This window comes from Eublepharis macularius, chromosome 3, assembly GCF_028583425.1.
Source record: "Eublepharis macularius isolate TG4126 chromosome 3, MPM_Emac_v1.0, whole genome shotgun sequence".
In the NCBI taxonomy this organism is placed as follows: Eukaryota; Metazoa; Chordata; class Lepidosauria; order Squamata; family Eublepharidae; genus Eublepharis; species Eublepharis macularius.
Genome location: NC_072792.1, coordinates 185,145,733 through 185,159,665, shown reverse-complemented (window position 1 = coordinate 185,159,665; position 13,933 = coordinate 185,145,733). Strand labels below are relative to the sequence as shown.

The 13,933-nt window shown below is 46.2% G+C and overlaps 1 protein-coding gene across 5 annotated transcripts in view; it reads left to right on the top strand.

The window, feature by feature from the left end:
• NUMA1 (nuclear mitotic apparatus protein 1) overlaps nt 1–13,933 on the top strand; it is an 81,492-nt gene that overhangs the window by 41,732 nt on the left and 25,827 nt on the right. For 4 of the 5 annotated variants that reach the window (XM_054974756.1, XM_054974753.1, XM_054974754.1 and 1 more), the window contains exons 3-9: nt 4,827–4,912; nt 9,343–9,422; nt 10,116–10,198; nt 10,525–10,605; nt 11,239–11,323; nt 11,644–11,761; nt 12,424–12,581. In XM_054974756.1, coding sequence (XP_054830731.1) covers nt 4,827–4,912; nt 9,343–9,422; nt 10,116–10,198; nt 10,525–10,605; nt 11,239–11,323; nt 11,644–11,761; nt 12,424–12,581 — 691 coding nt within the window. Of the gene's footprint in view, nt 1–4,826; nt 4,913–9,342; nt 9,423–10,115; nt 10,199–10,524; nt 10,606–11,238; nt 11,324–11,643; nt 11,762–12,423; nt 12,582–13,933 lie in introns of those variants that run through there. The other variant, XM_054974757.1, reaches the window with a different exon arrangement.

Here is a 13,933-nt window from a genome sequence, read left to right as displayed (position 1 = left end):
TGGTGTATTGACCCTAGTTGGTGCTAAGACCCCCCCCCCCCAAACATGGTATTACAGTGTGAGGCCTCTTCTGTTACGTGGGATTGGGAGCATTTGTTGTGTTGAGAGTGGCAAGTTCCAGCACAAGGGGAGATCTCATGGTTTTGCAAAGCGCCTCAGCTTATAGCTCTCTGCGCTTCTTATATCTGGACTTGGCTCACGCGTTTAGTCAAAAGCAGGTAACATTTTTATTAGTTTGCTTTGTTCATGCCCAGATGCTCCTCCCAGGGGGAACCCAGCACGGCTCACATTGTTCTCATCGCCTCAATTTTATCCTCACAACAGCCCTGTGAGGTAGGTTAGGCTGAGTGTGTGTGACTGGCCCAAGGTCACTCATTGAACTTCCATGGCAGAGTGGCGATTCGAACCTGTGCCCCGCCCCCCGGATTCTAATCCGACACTAACCACTGCAGCCTGCTGGATTGACTCGGTTACTGCCATTTATTTATTTCAAAGTGGCCCAAGAATTCTCTTTGCTGGCCCCCACAGAGGTCAGCCAAGCTGGCTTGAGTGTTGATTTGTAGTTGTTGTGGTCATTGGCAGCTTACTTCTCCCCTCCCCGTCACCCCTTGCCCGTGATTGCCCAATCATGCCTAAGTATCACTTGCCTAGGACTGCTCAGGGATACTCCCTCGACTGGTCGTCTGAAACAGCCGTGTTTTTGAAGCACTAAAATTATTGGGAAAGGAGGAGATGCTTTTCTCATCAAAGATTTAATGCTTGTGCCAATTACAAAAACACATGAATTGTTGTTGTGAAAGAATGAAATTAAACTTCAAAAAAAAAACACCCTGCTAACCTTTAAAAATGTTGGAAAGCTTTCCATAAATGTGAATGATTCCCTGAACAATTATTTTGATTGCCTGGCTTTTATGCCGGAACATCAGGCTTGAACTGTTGCTGTAAACCTCGAACAACAGCAAAAAAGAAATAAAACAACATAACAGCAACTATTAAATAATAAGTGGTTTGTAAAGGTTGTTTCAGATATCTGAATCAGACTGGTGAGAGTCCAATTAGTCCAGCATCCCGTCTCAGACAGAAGCCAACCAGTTGCCCTGGAGGCCCAACAACAGGGACTAGAGGCTTTTTCCTGATGTTGCCTTCCAGCACTGGGATTCAGAGGTTCTTTTTAGTCACCGCAGTTAAGTAGCCCTTGATGGACCTCTCCGCCATGAAGCTATGCCTCTGTCTAATCCCCTTATAAAGCTGCCTGTGCCTGTTGCTGTCACTACATCCTCCGGCTAAGAATTTCTCATTCTAATAACTTGTTGCGTAAAGAAGTTGATGCAATTCCTGTTCCTCGTAGGGAGCAGTGGGGCCACATGGAGACAGCAGCCGCTCTCTGACTGGCAGTAGCTCTCTAGGGTCTCAGGCAGAGGTCCTTCACGTCATCAGGTGCCTGATCCCTTTTATCTGGAGACTTTAGGCATGCCGAGCAAGACCTCCGTCTCTGAGGCTCAGCTAAAGCCAAGCCAAGAAAAAGGGGTGCACTAGAGGGTACCATAGCCCCAGGCGCTGATCCGCCACTGCAGGAGCCTGGCATACCAACACAAATACATTGAAAGTCAGTGTTTTGACAGAGAGAGTCTCCAATAAAAGTTGCCATCTGAAAGTTTGCTCAGTTTAATTCAAAAGTCTTCTGGGATAGGAATGTCCTGTATTTGCTCTGGCGTATGGTACCAGTCTCATCTGAGGAAGGGTCTGAGCCAGTCTCACGTCGGCTCTTGGCCTGCTCATTCTGCATGTAGCAAGAGATCTTGGCACTTAGAAACATAGAAACATCGAGCTGGAAGGGAACCCAAAGGTCATCTAGTCCACCCTCCCGCACAATGCAAGAAATTCACAGCTACCTTCCCCCCTCACCCCCCCCCCATGACCCCTGTGCCCAGAGGATGTTCAGAACGTCCACACAGGGTGGGAGTTGATAAGCAAAGTCACGGCAGTCAGCTGAGATTAATGAAGCCCCCACGCCATGCCTGTTTATCAGTGTCTACCGATCAAGACTTTGCTCACACCTCGTCAGAAACAGCAAGATCTTGCTCCAGGGAGCCTTTGGGAAAACGAACACCAGTGAGCTTGTGTCCCTGTGAAGCAGGCACCCTGTAGGAGTTCTTGACCGTGCTTTCATTCTGAATTCTCTGGCACTTCAAGTCTTCCTTGTTCTCCACAGCAGTTTGTGTTGTAGATGCAAACAGGCAGCGTCTGTCTGTCTTTATTAATGCGGCACGTTTGTTCTTGAGGCAGGGCTTCTGTTTTCTTGGGTAGGTGGGGCTTCCCTTACCTGCTTGTAGAGTAACATCTAAGCACCCCCACCCTTGCTTTTGGACGCTGTCTGTACAAATGGAGGTAATTTTCCTAATGTCAGTTTGATTTATGCTTATTCATAACTTTGAGAACTTGCAGCTCTTAAAGCCTTTAAATTACTTCTAATGCTGTTTTTAATTTACTGCTCTATTTTGTATGTTTTTGGCTTGGTTGTTTGGATTTAAAGTTCGGAGCATTCTGGAACATATTTTAGTGATGAGGCAGCCCACCAACATTTTACACAAGCAAGAGATATGCCTTTATGCAAATGAACCACAATGTCTAACATGTTGGAGCTGGCAGTCTGGTAGCGGCTCAGCGGCAGTGAATTTTTCCTTTGCAGCAGGCAGCGTTCTTTACCAACAAAACAGAGGATTCTGCAGTAAGAATGGAGTATAGAGATTGACGCTTTGCTTTATCAGCTGTTGTACTTGCAGCACGAAAGGTGCACAAACTCAGCCTTGGTTACCTGTGATGTACATATGCAGGCCTGTGTGTTAACCAGAGTTAGTGCCCTCTCCAGTATCTTGGATCCTAAACCAGGGAAGCTAGGAAGCTTGGTTATGGGGCGGGGGGCTTACTCCCCTTAATCAAGTCGGTAGCTTTCCCCACCCAAATAAAAGTCTTTTGGCGCTAAACTGTGTCTTCACATTACTTTGGTGCTCCGTGGAATCTAAGCTGTTGTCTTTTGCTGTGGAGCTATAGATCTTGTGGGCAGTTGGACCTTGTTTCCTCTGGGCTGCCCTGAGCATAACACAGAGATATCAGGAGCTGAACTGACTGTGGAAGAAATGGCAGTCCTATACCTTGAGAGCCCAGCCTGCATTGGACAGGGGTGGAGATGGAGGGGAAGGTTTGAGCCCTGTGTCAGGTGGGCTGCAGGTGGCTCAGCAAAAAGAATAAGAGATTCCACCCCAAAATTTCCAAGGGGAGGTCTTTTTCACCTGGGGAGAAGGACTTCCCAGGGTCTTGACCCTGCAGTAGAACAGGTCCTGTTTCTCTGGAACCCTCCTTCCTGACCTTTGATTTGGGGGGGGGGGGTGTCACAGAGCAAGGCCAATGAAGACAATTCTAACCAGTAGGCAGGTTTGTTGAGAACTTGGCCTTTTCACCATCAGTCACGGGCTTAAAGGTGGGGTGGGTGTGTTATGCCAATATAGATTAAAATCATATGCCCATAATCAATACTGAACAATACTAGGCCTAGCTTCTGTACTCTCTAGATGAACTTTTAAACTTTGCATGGACTTTCAGGGTATTCTTTCTATGTGTAAGGTAATTCAGCAGGTGTGCTTTCATCCTTTGACAATTAATTAAAATAGTGGACTCTACCGAGATTGATGTTCTTCTATCAGAGATTCAACCAATGGTGATCGCCCAACTTAACTTTTTCTTGACACTTGTCAGAGATTTATAGTATTCTCCTGCAGATCAGATTATGACATAATTTTTTAACTAATTGGAAGGCTGTACTATGAAATTACGAATATTCAGTGAAGTGTCAAACCAATCATTATTTGTTTGTGCTATCATGTGAATAGACCTTAAATATTTGCATATGATTAGGTATATAATTGCAAACACAGAAAGAATAAGCAGGGTACTGATGGAAGAGATCTCTTGGGAGAATCTAGGTGAGAACCTATTTCTACCTATGTATATCATAGAAACTTTGAGCAATGTTAAACTTAGGACTTAATAAGAAATGTTAGTGAACTTATTTCTTATTGCCTTTCTATGTTCTGTTGTTATAGGATTCATATTAATAGCCATTTATATTTTGATTACTTGCTTCATTAAAAAACTAGGGTGTATTTTCAATAAAGTGAAATAAATTCTAGATTGGTGTCTGTGTGTTTAATAGGGTGTTGCAAAGCAATATTGAACCCTATATAAATAAATGTACTGATAAACAGCTGGTTCAAAGAACTTACCTGTTTGACAGGTCTAAAGACTAACTGCTTTCGGCTTCCCCGGAGAGAGATCCATCTTTCTCCTGGCAAGTTGAAACTTAGTTTTAGACACGGGCAACCGTTCCGTTACAGGTGCGAGCTTCACTGTGCCAGGGCTGTGCCCTGAAACATGAGGGCAGGATGTCTTCAGTTGGGCAGGGGCAGTTTCTAGGGGGAAGGGTTGCCAGGGCAGAAAGCATCACAGCCAAGTGCATGTCTGTCATACGGAAAGTACAGAACTTGCTTCATTTAGAAGTCTTTGGCATCCCATCTCAAAGCCCCAAGGTATCTCACAACACGCCTTTGATTTCATTGTACTTTGATGGAAGGGGAAATGGGTGAGTGGCTTGTGGCCAGCAAGTTAGTCAGCCCAGTGGCTGAATGAGAGCCTTCCACCCTCACCCTCACTGTCTTGGAGAGTTGGTGCAGTGTGCTGTGTTGGTGGGACAGTCGGGGGTTGATCCCTGTTCCTGGACTTGTACGCTTGTGGGTTGCCGTCTGTGACTGGGTTCTCTCTCGCTCCTGCAGGTGAACAGCTTGAAGCTGGAAGACCCCCTGAATTCGCTGTCTCAGCTCCAAGACGGCGGAGTCTTCATCAAGATCATCAATAAAATGTAAGAGTCTCAGTGCCATTTTCCTTCCCGTAGTGAATTCAGCTGTGCATGTTTGTGCAGAGGCTTGAGTTTAGTTTATGCGGCAAGAAATGTTGACTGTTGCAGCTTTTCACATTTATAAAACTTAACTGCAGGTGTGCGTCAATGGTTCACCATAATTCTGCTAGTTTATGGGGAGAATCAAGGAAGTGGGCACTGAAGTTTCTCCCCTTGTCACTAGAAGTTCTGTCCCCCCGCCCCTCCAAGCTCCTGGAGGTCAGGCACGTTGTTTGGGAGGGACTGGGCAGTCTGTACATCTGTGGGTTAGGAAGGGGCGCTTCCCAAGACAGACAGCATCTGCAGCCCTTCCTGTTTCCCCCACGTCCATTTTTGCGTATACACTTTTAAGTGGCACATGCGAAATACTTCTCCAGATGTTGTTGTTTATTTTTGAATTCGAAATCGTTACCAGTTTTCAACAAGAAAGGGTCTTGAAATAAAGGGAACAGGACTTAGTTTTTTTTTAATGGAACTTTTCCCTTATTCTAAAGATGGAAAATGAAATCTTACCATTAAGTTCTTGTTAATAAAATTTTAAATTATACATACAATAAAACTATCATTTTGTTTTTCTTCTGGTGTGTGTATATCTGTCCTTAGACTTAAATTTAGATGGTCTGCTATATTCTTCACTGACGCTACATATGAAATAGAAACCATTTTTCTGAGATGTTTGAGGGGGATAATTGTGATTTTCCATGCTTTTCAGCTGCATTGAAATGTTTAGTGAAATCCTAAACACAGTTACTCCAGTCTGGTTGTCTATTAACATGATTTCCCAGATTTTATTATACTAGCTTGTGATGGTAGGTGGTTTTTCCCCCTTCTTGTCACTAGCAGTTTGGCTGCTGTTAATAATAATACTATGAATTCCTTTCTAATCTGAGGGATTGTTTTATTGTCTAAAACTCCCAATAGAATTACTTTGGGTTGTAGGGGAATGGAGTAACCTGTTATTATATTGATTTGATATCTTTATTTTTATTTACTAATTAAATTAATATTCCGCTCTTCCCACAAGCGGGCTCAGAGTGGATCATAACATATAAATATACAATAATAAAAACAGCAGCATAAAACATAAAATCAGCAAATAACAGTACAATTTATTTATTTATTTATTTATTGGATTTTTTTTAATCCACTCTCCCCGTAAATAGGCTCAGAGTGGATTACAACATGAATTAAATACAATAAAAACAGCATTAAAATCATAAAATACAGTAGCAGTAAAATACTAAAACTAAATACTAAAATAAAATCCTAAAATCAGTCACGCATGTATTGCACCTCAGATCTGATTAGAGTCCAAAAGTGTTGCACCTTGACACAGCATCTGACAAAGGGAGCTATGGTTCTCGAAAGCTTATGCTACAATATACTTGGTTAGTCTTAAAGGTGCTACTGGACTCTTTACTATTTTGCAACTACAGACTAACACAGCTAACTCCTCTGGATCTCCTGATAGAACAGTCTTAAACATGGGTGCAGGGGGCACTCAACTAAAGTGTGTCTGCCAGACTTTTCATTGCACGCGATCTGTCTCAAAGTAACTAAAGCAGATGACTTTTTCATGTTTAGGCTCTTCAGAATAATACTACAGTAAACAAAATCCAGGAGTTCAGCTGAAGCAAGCTTGTGAGCTGGATGATCCATCAAGGCAGGCTGTTTAGGGTTTGCTGTTTGCAGGACAGGGCCCTTTTGGAAGAGCAGGTGTTTCTCTCCTGGCGTTAGAGAGTAGGAAGAGTGTCCTGGCCAATGCTGAGCAGAGCAGATTCCAGCAGGCGGAGCCTTCCTCGGGAGGAAGCCGTCTTTGTGCTTCGTCTCCTGGGAATGCCGCATGGAGTCTACAGAGTCTCTCCTATGGTATGACTTGAGATGAGCTTCCAGTTGTGTTTGGGAAGGCAGAGAAGAGGAATCCCTGCAGATACTGTGTTTAGTTCAGCCCTGCTAAATCCCCCCTCCCACTGGTTTGGAGCTTCGATGAACAAATGAGTCAGGCGGGCAGTGAGGCAGGACCCCAGCCACTCAGAAAGGGCAGAGGTGACTGAGGAGGTCTGGTTTAAAACATGCCAGCTGCCTGCACTATACACTGATCTTTAAAAAAAATATTACTTTTTGTGCCCTTCGTGTAATGGATTTTTATCTGCATCTTCCTAAGGCTTCCGCTGTCTCATACTAAAGATTTATCTTTACTCTTGGACAGCTTTCAGCACTTAGTTAAGACCTGCAAAACAGTGCTTGCTTTTTAAACGAGGCTGCTTATCAGCACAAATTATTTATAGGGTTCTTTTTGCAAAACTTTTCCCTATCAAGACACGCAGAGTCCTTCTAGAGTTTATTTCTTTTTATTGAAATACACTCTAGTCTTTTAAGAAGCAAGATATCAAAACATACATGATTATGAATATAAATCCTATAAAGATGGAATGCAGAAAAGCAATTAGAATTAGGTTTGCTAACATTTCCTAATTAACTCCCAAGTTTAAAACAATCAAAGTTTCTGTGAAATGCATTAAGATTCCCATAGCAATGGCAAAATTCTCATCTAGGTCTTCATTAAATTTCTTTCAGTCAAAAACTCTTGAGTTGACAGTTTTAATAGGTTCACTTATGCAGCAATCTAAGATCTTTTTCATGTGATAACATAGATAAACTATGATGGGTTTAATGCTTAATTCAATATTCATATTTTTATTTTATAACATTCTAATTAGCCCCAAAAGTGATGTTATAGCCAACTTGCAAAATAAAACTATAAATCAATGAAAAAGGACAGGAAGTGTTAAGTGACTAGATCAGCATTGGTCCATTCTATGACTGGAGGACATATCTAGATATTGTTTGCTATTTTTAATTAGCTGTCCAAGATGTGTTGGTTATACAAGAAGTGAGCAAAAAACTACAGCAGTTCATGTAGAGTTCAGAAGTTCACTAGAATACATATGTGTTGCTTTAGTATAATGTGCTCCTAATCTGTATTACTGTAACATTCGTACGGGGTCTTTTGTTAGCCTCTTTCCACCCTTCAGGGGCTGGTGATGCCCGTCCCTTGCAGTAGCTGAGAGTTCCATAAAAATTAATTCACTATCTCTTAGGTGCCTAGAGAAGCAGACTTTGACTGATACCCTCACAATTTGCCTCTCTTCAGAAGTATTTGAAACTCTCTGACACTTGGAATTCATCCAGCCCTGTCTGTACACTGCTAGATTTTTTTTTTATTGTAATATTCAACAAGCAAAGCTGACCAGCATTCATAACATCCCTGGTTTAGGGAGCTGTTGTGACCTACATCATGCAGTTCCTTGCAGGCCAGTTTAGAGCATGAAACCAGGCTGGCTGTTTTCAAGCTTCGGCGCCGCTGAGTGCCTGCTGAGCTGCTCAAGCCCAGAGTGGCTGCTTGTGGGCCCTTGGCCTGCCTCTTGGGCATCAAGGGGTCGTTTTCTGAAAGGGTGTTTTAAAAAAAGAAGGAGGTGGTGGTGGTAGCTGCAAGCTCTTGGAGGGGCTTTCAGGCTGCGCATCCTGACTTTGAAAATTATGACGGCAACTTGGGAAACAATTATAATTGGCTTCCCCCTGCTGGCTTTTGGGCACATTATTGTGCAATTGCTATTTGGGTTGTTACTGAGGATATGGGTGCAGGAGTAAACGGAGTCATAATAGCTAGAAATGTATGGAGTCTGGAATGATCAAGGGAGAGGTGGAGGGGGCCTCAGCCACCCTTGGGAGTTTTCCTGTGTGCTCCACTCTAAGGTGGCGTGCAGGCAAGGGTCTGTCCAGTGGACTAGGAGAACATCAACCATGAGCAAAAGCCTTCCGAAGTTCGCTTTGCAGGCCCTCCTAAATGTTATGAAGGGTGGGGTTTCGTAGGTGTCCTCTGGAAGACAGAAGAGGAGCTGCAGTAGGCAGAGCTCTCCCAACCGCCACCAGTCAGGCTCCCTGGGTGGAAGGGCTGTTGGAGGCAGGCTGCTGGTCTGGAGGGACACTGGTTTTGTCTGCTGTGGCCATCCTGCGTGTTCTTACAGTTGCCCTCTAGTTTGCTCTCCTCCTTCATTCATGTTGCCGTTGTTGGGAGCCATTCAAAGTCTTAATGCCTCCAAGTTCTTAACTGACCTCCTCCTCGTCACCCCCTGCCCTGGCATGAGCTGGCCGTTCCTGGCTGTTCCGTTGCATCTGAGATTGCACCAGGGTTGTTGGGTACCGTCTTGCCAGGCTTTCAAGAGAAGTCTGTTCGGGGTGTCACAGGATGCAGGGCAAGCCATAGAAGTGCACCTGCCATAAAGCTCCTCTTTTCCACTGGCTTCCAATTTCTAGCCTCCTTCCAGTCCAATAGACCACTGGGAACAAACCTCTCTCTCTCTGTGTTGACATGACCATTTTTTCTCTTCCAGCCATGGCACAGACGAGGCACAGGCTGTTTTGCAGCAGAATCTGTCAGAGCGGGTTGCCTACATCTGCAGCTTTCTTGCGAGTAAGCAGTACTTCCTTGGAGTTTAGTGGCTCATTACTTTAGCCTTTGTCGTGCTAAGTTAGGTTTGCAAACTGAGTCATCGCCAGTCAGTGGTCCACTCGCCTGGCCCCCCCCTCCGTCACTACCGAGCTGTTCCTCTTGCGGGGAGGGGAACTGGAAAGCAATGGTCCTTAAGTTATCTTCCAACTTGACACTCCTATTCCCGAAAGATTGAGGAGACCCCCCCTAGCTGTGCATCATTGTCCACAATGCATTGCTAGTAGGGGCTGCTTTTTCTCTCTCCTGAATTTAAAGCCACGGGCTTCTCAGTGTGGAAAGTGGAGAGTGGATGTGAGGTTATTTACAGCACTCTCCATCATGGTGCTGTGAAGGCTGGCGCTCCTTATAGCTGAGAGGAAGGGGGGAGAAAGTGGGCAGGGTTGGCAGTGCTTGCTGGATGCAGCCAGGCGTCACCGAGTCACTTGGAGAGGATTCTTACTAGCGCATTCACTGGGCAAGTGCCTCTTTCCAGGCCTGTTCATGGGTGTGAACCAAAGGTGGTCATGCATCCAGAGCCAAGAAGATAGCTGCTTAGAGAGGGTGCCAGCTCGCTACCAAAAACCTGCTTGGTGTGGGCAGTAGAAGTGCGTTGGAGGCCTTTCCCCAGGGGCTGATGCTGGGTGTTCCGTTCTCTCCATCTCTCTCTTTCCCCAGAGTGCTGCAAGCACAAGTCCACCGTACACAACCTGGTTTCGGAGGAGAAGCTTTTAGCGGGTGAAGAACTGGAACTGGCCAAGGTACGCTGGGTGTGTGCTGCTCTTGACAAAGAGGGAATTGCCCAAGCGCATAAAGCCTCCTGGTCTGATGCGAGGGTGGGACAGTTGATGGCAACATGAGAACAGCTCATTATCTTGAGCACATGTGCAAAGTTGTTATGGGAAGAAAGCAGCCACCGGGTCTGGAAAAAGTGCTGGGGTCGCCTGCAGACACCCGGCAGCGGCATCACGTGCCATCTTGTTGCATCTCTGTAAACCTCCCGCCCCATTGCTGCATTTTGTTGCCAGTCTCCCTTCCTTTGCGTGCGGCATGTCACATGGCTTCCTCTTTCGCTGCCTTCCTCCAGGTGGTCATGTTGCTGCTTTACCAGGCGTCCATGAGTGACAAGATTCCTAGGGAATGGAGCACGGTTGAGTATGACATTCAGGTAACACACTCTTTGCCTTCAGCCTCAGGTGTCCGTCTGAGGTGTCGGTTCAGAGAGATGCTTTGAGAAAGGGATAGGGACTGTAGACTAAACTACTGTGTACTGTTTATTATGTAAGTGTGCTCCTACTGAGTAGTTTTCAGATCGTTTGATATGTCGTGTCAGATTGCTTACGTTTTGTTTCAGCATTGTATCTGCTCTGTGTTGCATTGCTGCTTGTTTTCAAATTTCTGTAATCTCTGCCCTATTGTATTGTTTATTGGATGCCGTTGATCAAGTTGATTTATGCTGTGTAATCTGCCTCGAGTCTCAGAGAGAAAGGCAGACTATAAATAATGTCAATGTTAATAATAATGTTAAGGATCCGGCTTCTCCACCTCTGCTTCTTATGTGCTGAGCTCCTGCTCAAGGTTTCCTCTTGGCCCTGGAGCCCATTAGATACGTATAATCTCTTTGTGATGCTAGTCAAAGAGGCAGAGCATCCCCACAAAGTGTGCCAATGTCAAAAGCCAAGTGGGGGGCCCTGGCGTCGGTGTAGAAACTGGGAGCCTGGGTCCCCCCTCGTGGTCTGTCTGTGGTCAGAAGCCCAGTCACTCATGCTGTCCCGCCCCTCTCCCTCCCTCCCTCCCTCAGGCAGAGATGGCCAAGTTCCTGAACTTCATGCTGTACAATGAAGATTGCCTCGGTGAGAACCTGGAGAACTTTCTTCAAAAGAAAAGTAAGTGCCGGGTGAGCATGCTGTGAACCTGCTTCAGTGCCGTCTCTGGTAGTAGCATGTGCAGTTTGCCCTCGCAGCTGCCTTACTGCAGGTTTGTTGGCACACTAAGGGGCAACACCGCCTGCAGCCAGTCAGATATATCTCCCGTGGCACCAGTGGATTTCTGGTTCACGAAGGGGCAAAGGTGGTGAAGAGTGTTAGTAGCAGGGAAGGATGCTTGGCAGAGAATCGGCTGTTCTTTGCGGGGTTTGGGGTGGTGGCTGCTTGCCTTTGGACCTCCTCAGACTCACTCCGCCCTCCGGTGTGCTCCCCTCTTCTAGTGTCGCAGTCATCCAGCGTCTCTGGCTCCAGCACCAGCTCCGAGGAGACCACCCCACAGAAGCCAGAGGTGCACTTCTTGAAACTGCAGAAGGTTGCTTCCTCCTCCAGTCTCCATAAGTAAGTGCTCATTGTCTGTCTGGACCCATGTCCTAGGTCTCTTCTAGCATACTGTAAACCTTTCAGAGTGATTGACAGATTAGGCATGGACCTCTCTCGCTGCATCCAAATTCTGTGCAAGGATGAAGTTTTCCAGTCATTCGGATAGCAGCAGTCCAGGCTGTTAACTATGGGAGGGGGGGATTCATAGTGTGTAAGGGAGGGGCCAGGGACAGAAGGGAGAGCTGGTGTGCAGTAGCAAGGAGCGGGCCTTTTGCGGCAGTTGCCCCAGGCTTGGGAGTGAGGTTGGAAAGCGTCCCTGAGGGAGAGCTGCAAAACTGGTCTTATTTCTCAAGGCGTTTGGCCACTAAGATGACAGTTGAATTTCACTCTTCTTAGCGGTAGAAAAGAGCAAGAGTCCAGTAGCACCCATAAGACTAACAAAAATTTGTGGTAGGGTTTGAGCTTTTGAAAATAACAAGATATATCTTTCCAAGATACAAGGACAGATGGACTCACGTTGTCGCCGTATCTGAAAAGAGTGAGCTGCGGCTCACGAAAGCTCATGTTCAGTATTTGTTTGTGATGGCAAATAGTGTGTAAACTGCTCTGAGCTTAAGCGGGACTGCACACAAACGTCTCCTAACGTGCGCCTGGCGGCTGCTGCTGCTACTGCTTTGCAGATTCCTCCCTGGCTCCTCTGCCTCTCCCATTGGTGATATCATGCAGACACCCCAGTTTCAGATGAGGAGGCTGAAGAAGCAGCTAGAGGTCGAGAGGGAGAACCGGGACGATCTAGAGCGCGAGTTGGCCGAGAATCGAAAGCTCGTTGACGAGAAAGGTGAGTGGGGCCCGTCTGTGTGGGGCAGTTGTGGCACGCCCCCCCCCTCTCGCTGGGTTGGTGACCATCCTGAGGAGTTGGTCAGGAAAACACTCTTTCTGCTCTAAAATGCATTGTCTGGGATGCTTTGGCAGGCAGCAACTGGGTGGCCCCACTGCTGAAGCAGCCCAAGCAGTCCTTTTCCAGATCGTCCAAAGGGCGCACACACACACACACACCCCTGGAGGCTTTGCACTTTTGCAGAGGAAGCTGCAGCACCCCTGGGGCTTCATTCCCTGTGGCTGCGTACAGGCTGGGGGGGGTTGGGAGGATCCGTTGCAGAGCTTGTGCTTTGCACACAGAAGGATCTCCTGGTATCCGGCGAAGTGGGAGATCTTGGAGAGCAGCTGCCATCTGGCGCATTCATTTGTTCAAACGCTGGTCAGATCACTAGTCCCTCCAGCCCCCCAGTATTGTGCATATGGACTGGCAGTGGTGCCCTAATACCTTAGGCAGTGGTTCTTCTCCAGTCTTCCGAGGATGTTTTGCTTGCAAATCATGAGGTCTGCCCAGAGCAACCAATAACAACAACAACAACAACAACAACAACATTCAGTTTATATACCGGTCTTCAGGACAAGTTAATGCCCACTCAGAGCGGTTTACAAAGTATGCCATTATTATCCCCACAACAATAATCACCCTGTGAGGTGGGTGGGGCTGAGAGAGCTAAAAGCTGTGACTAATGCAAGGTCACCCAGCTGGCTTCAAGTGGAGGAGTGGGAAATGAAACCTGGCTCTCCATATTAGAGTCCTGGCGCTCTTAACCACGACACCAAAATGGCTCTCAAAAGTCCTGAGCCTCCTCCCCTCTCTGAAAAACCATCTAGTCACAATGCAATGCAAGGTTGTCCAGTCACCAGCTCCCAGGCACCTGTGCATTCCCAGACCACGTTGTGTCCCAAGCAGAGAAAGAAGAACCCTGCAGGGAAGGTCCTGGTAGAGCCTAGAGCTGGAGATAGTTCGTGCAAGCGAGCCAAGCCATATGCTTCAATCAGTCACCCAATTCCTGATAAGTTATTAAAAATCTGACTTGGGTGGTATCTTACGCCAAAGAGACTATCCTACATATATCCATCAGCTTCCCCACAATGCTGGAGAAAATGTGGAGAGACGGGTACGTTTGCCCATTGTTGGTGGGGTTGCCCTTTTATAAAAAGTTATTGGGAGAAAGTGATTGAATCAATCAGAACAATCACAGGGTATGAGGTCCCTCTGGATCCCAAAATCATTTTTCTAAATCAGTGGGAAGACTTAGCAATACCTATGATTAGAAAAGAATTGATTGCAACTCTTTTTGTAGTAGCAAAAAA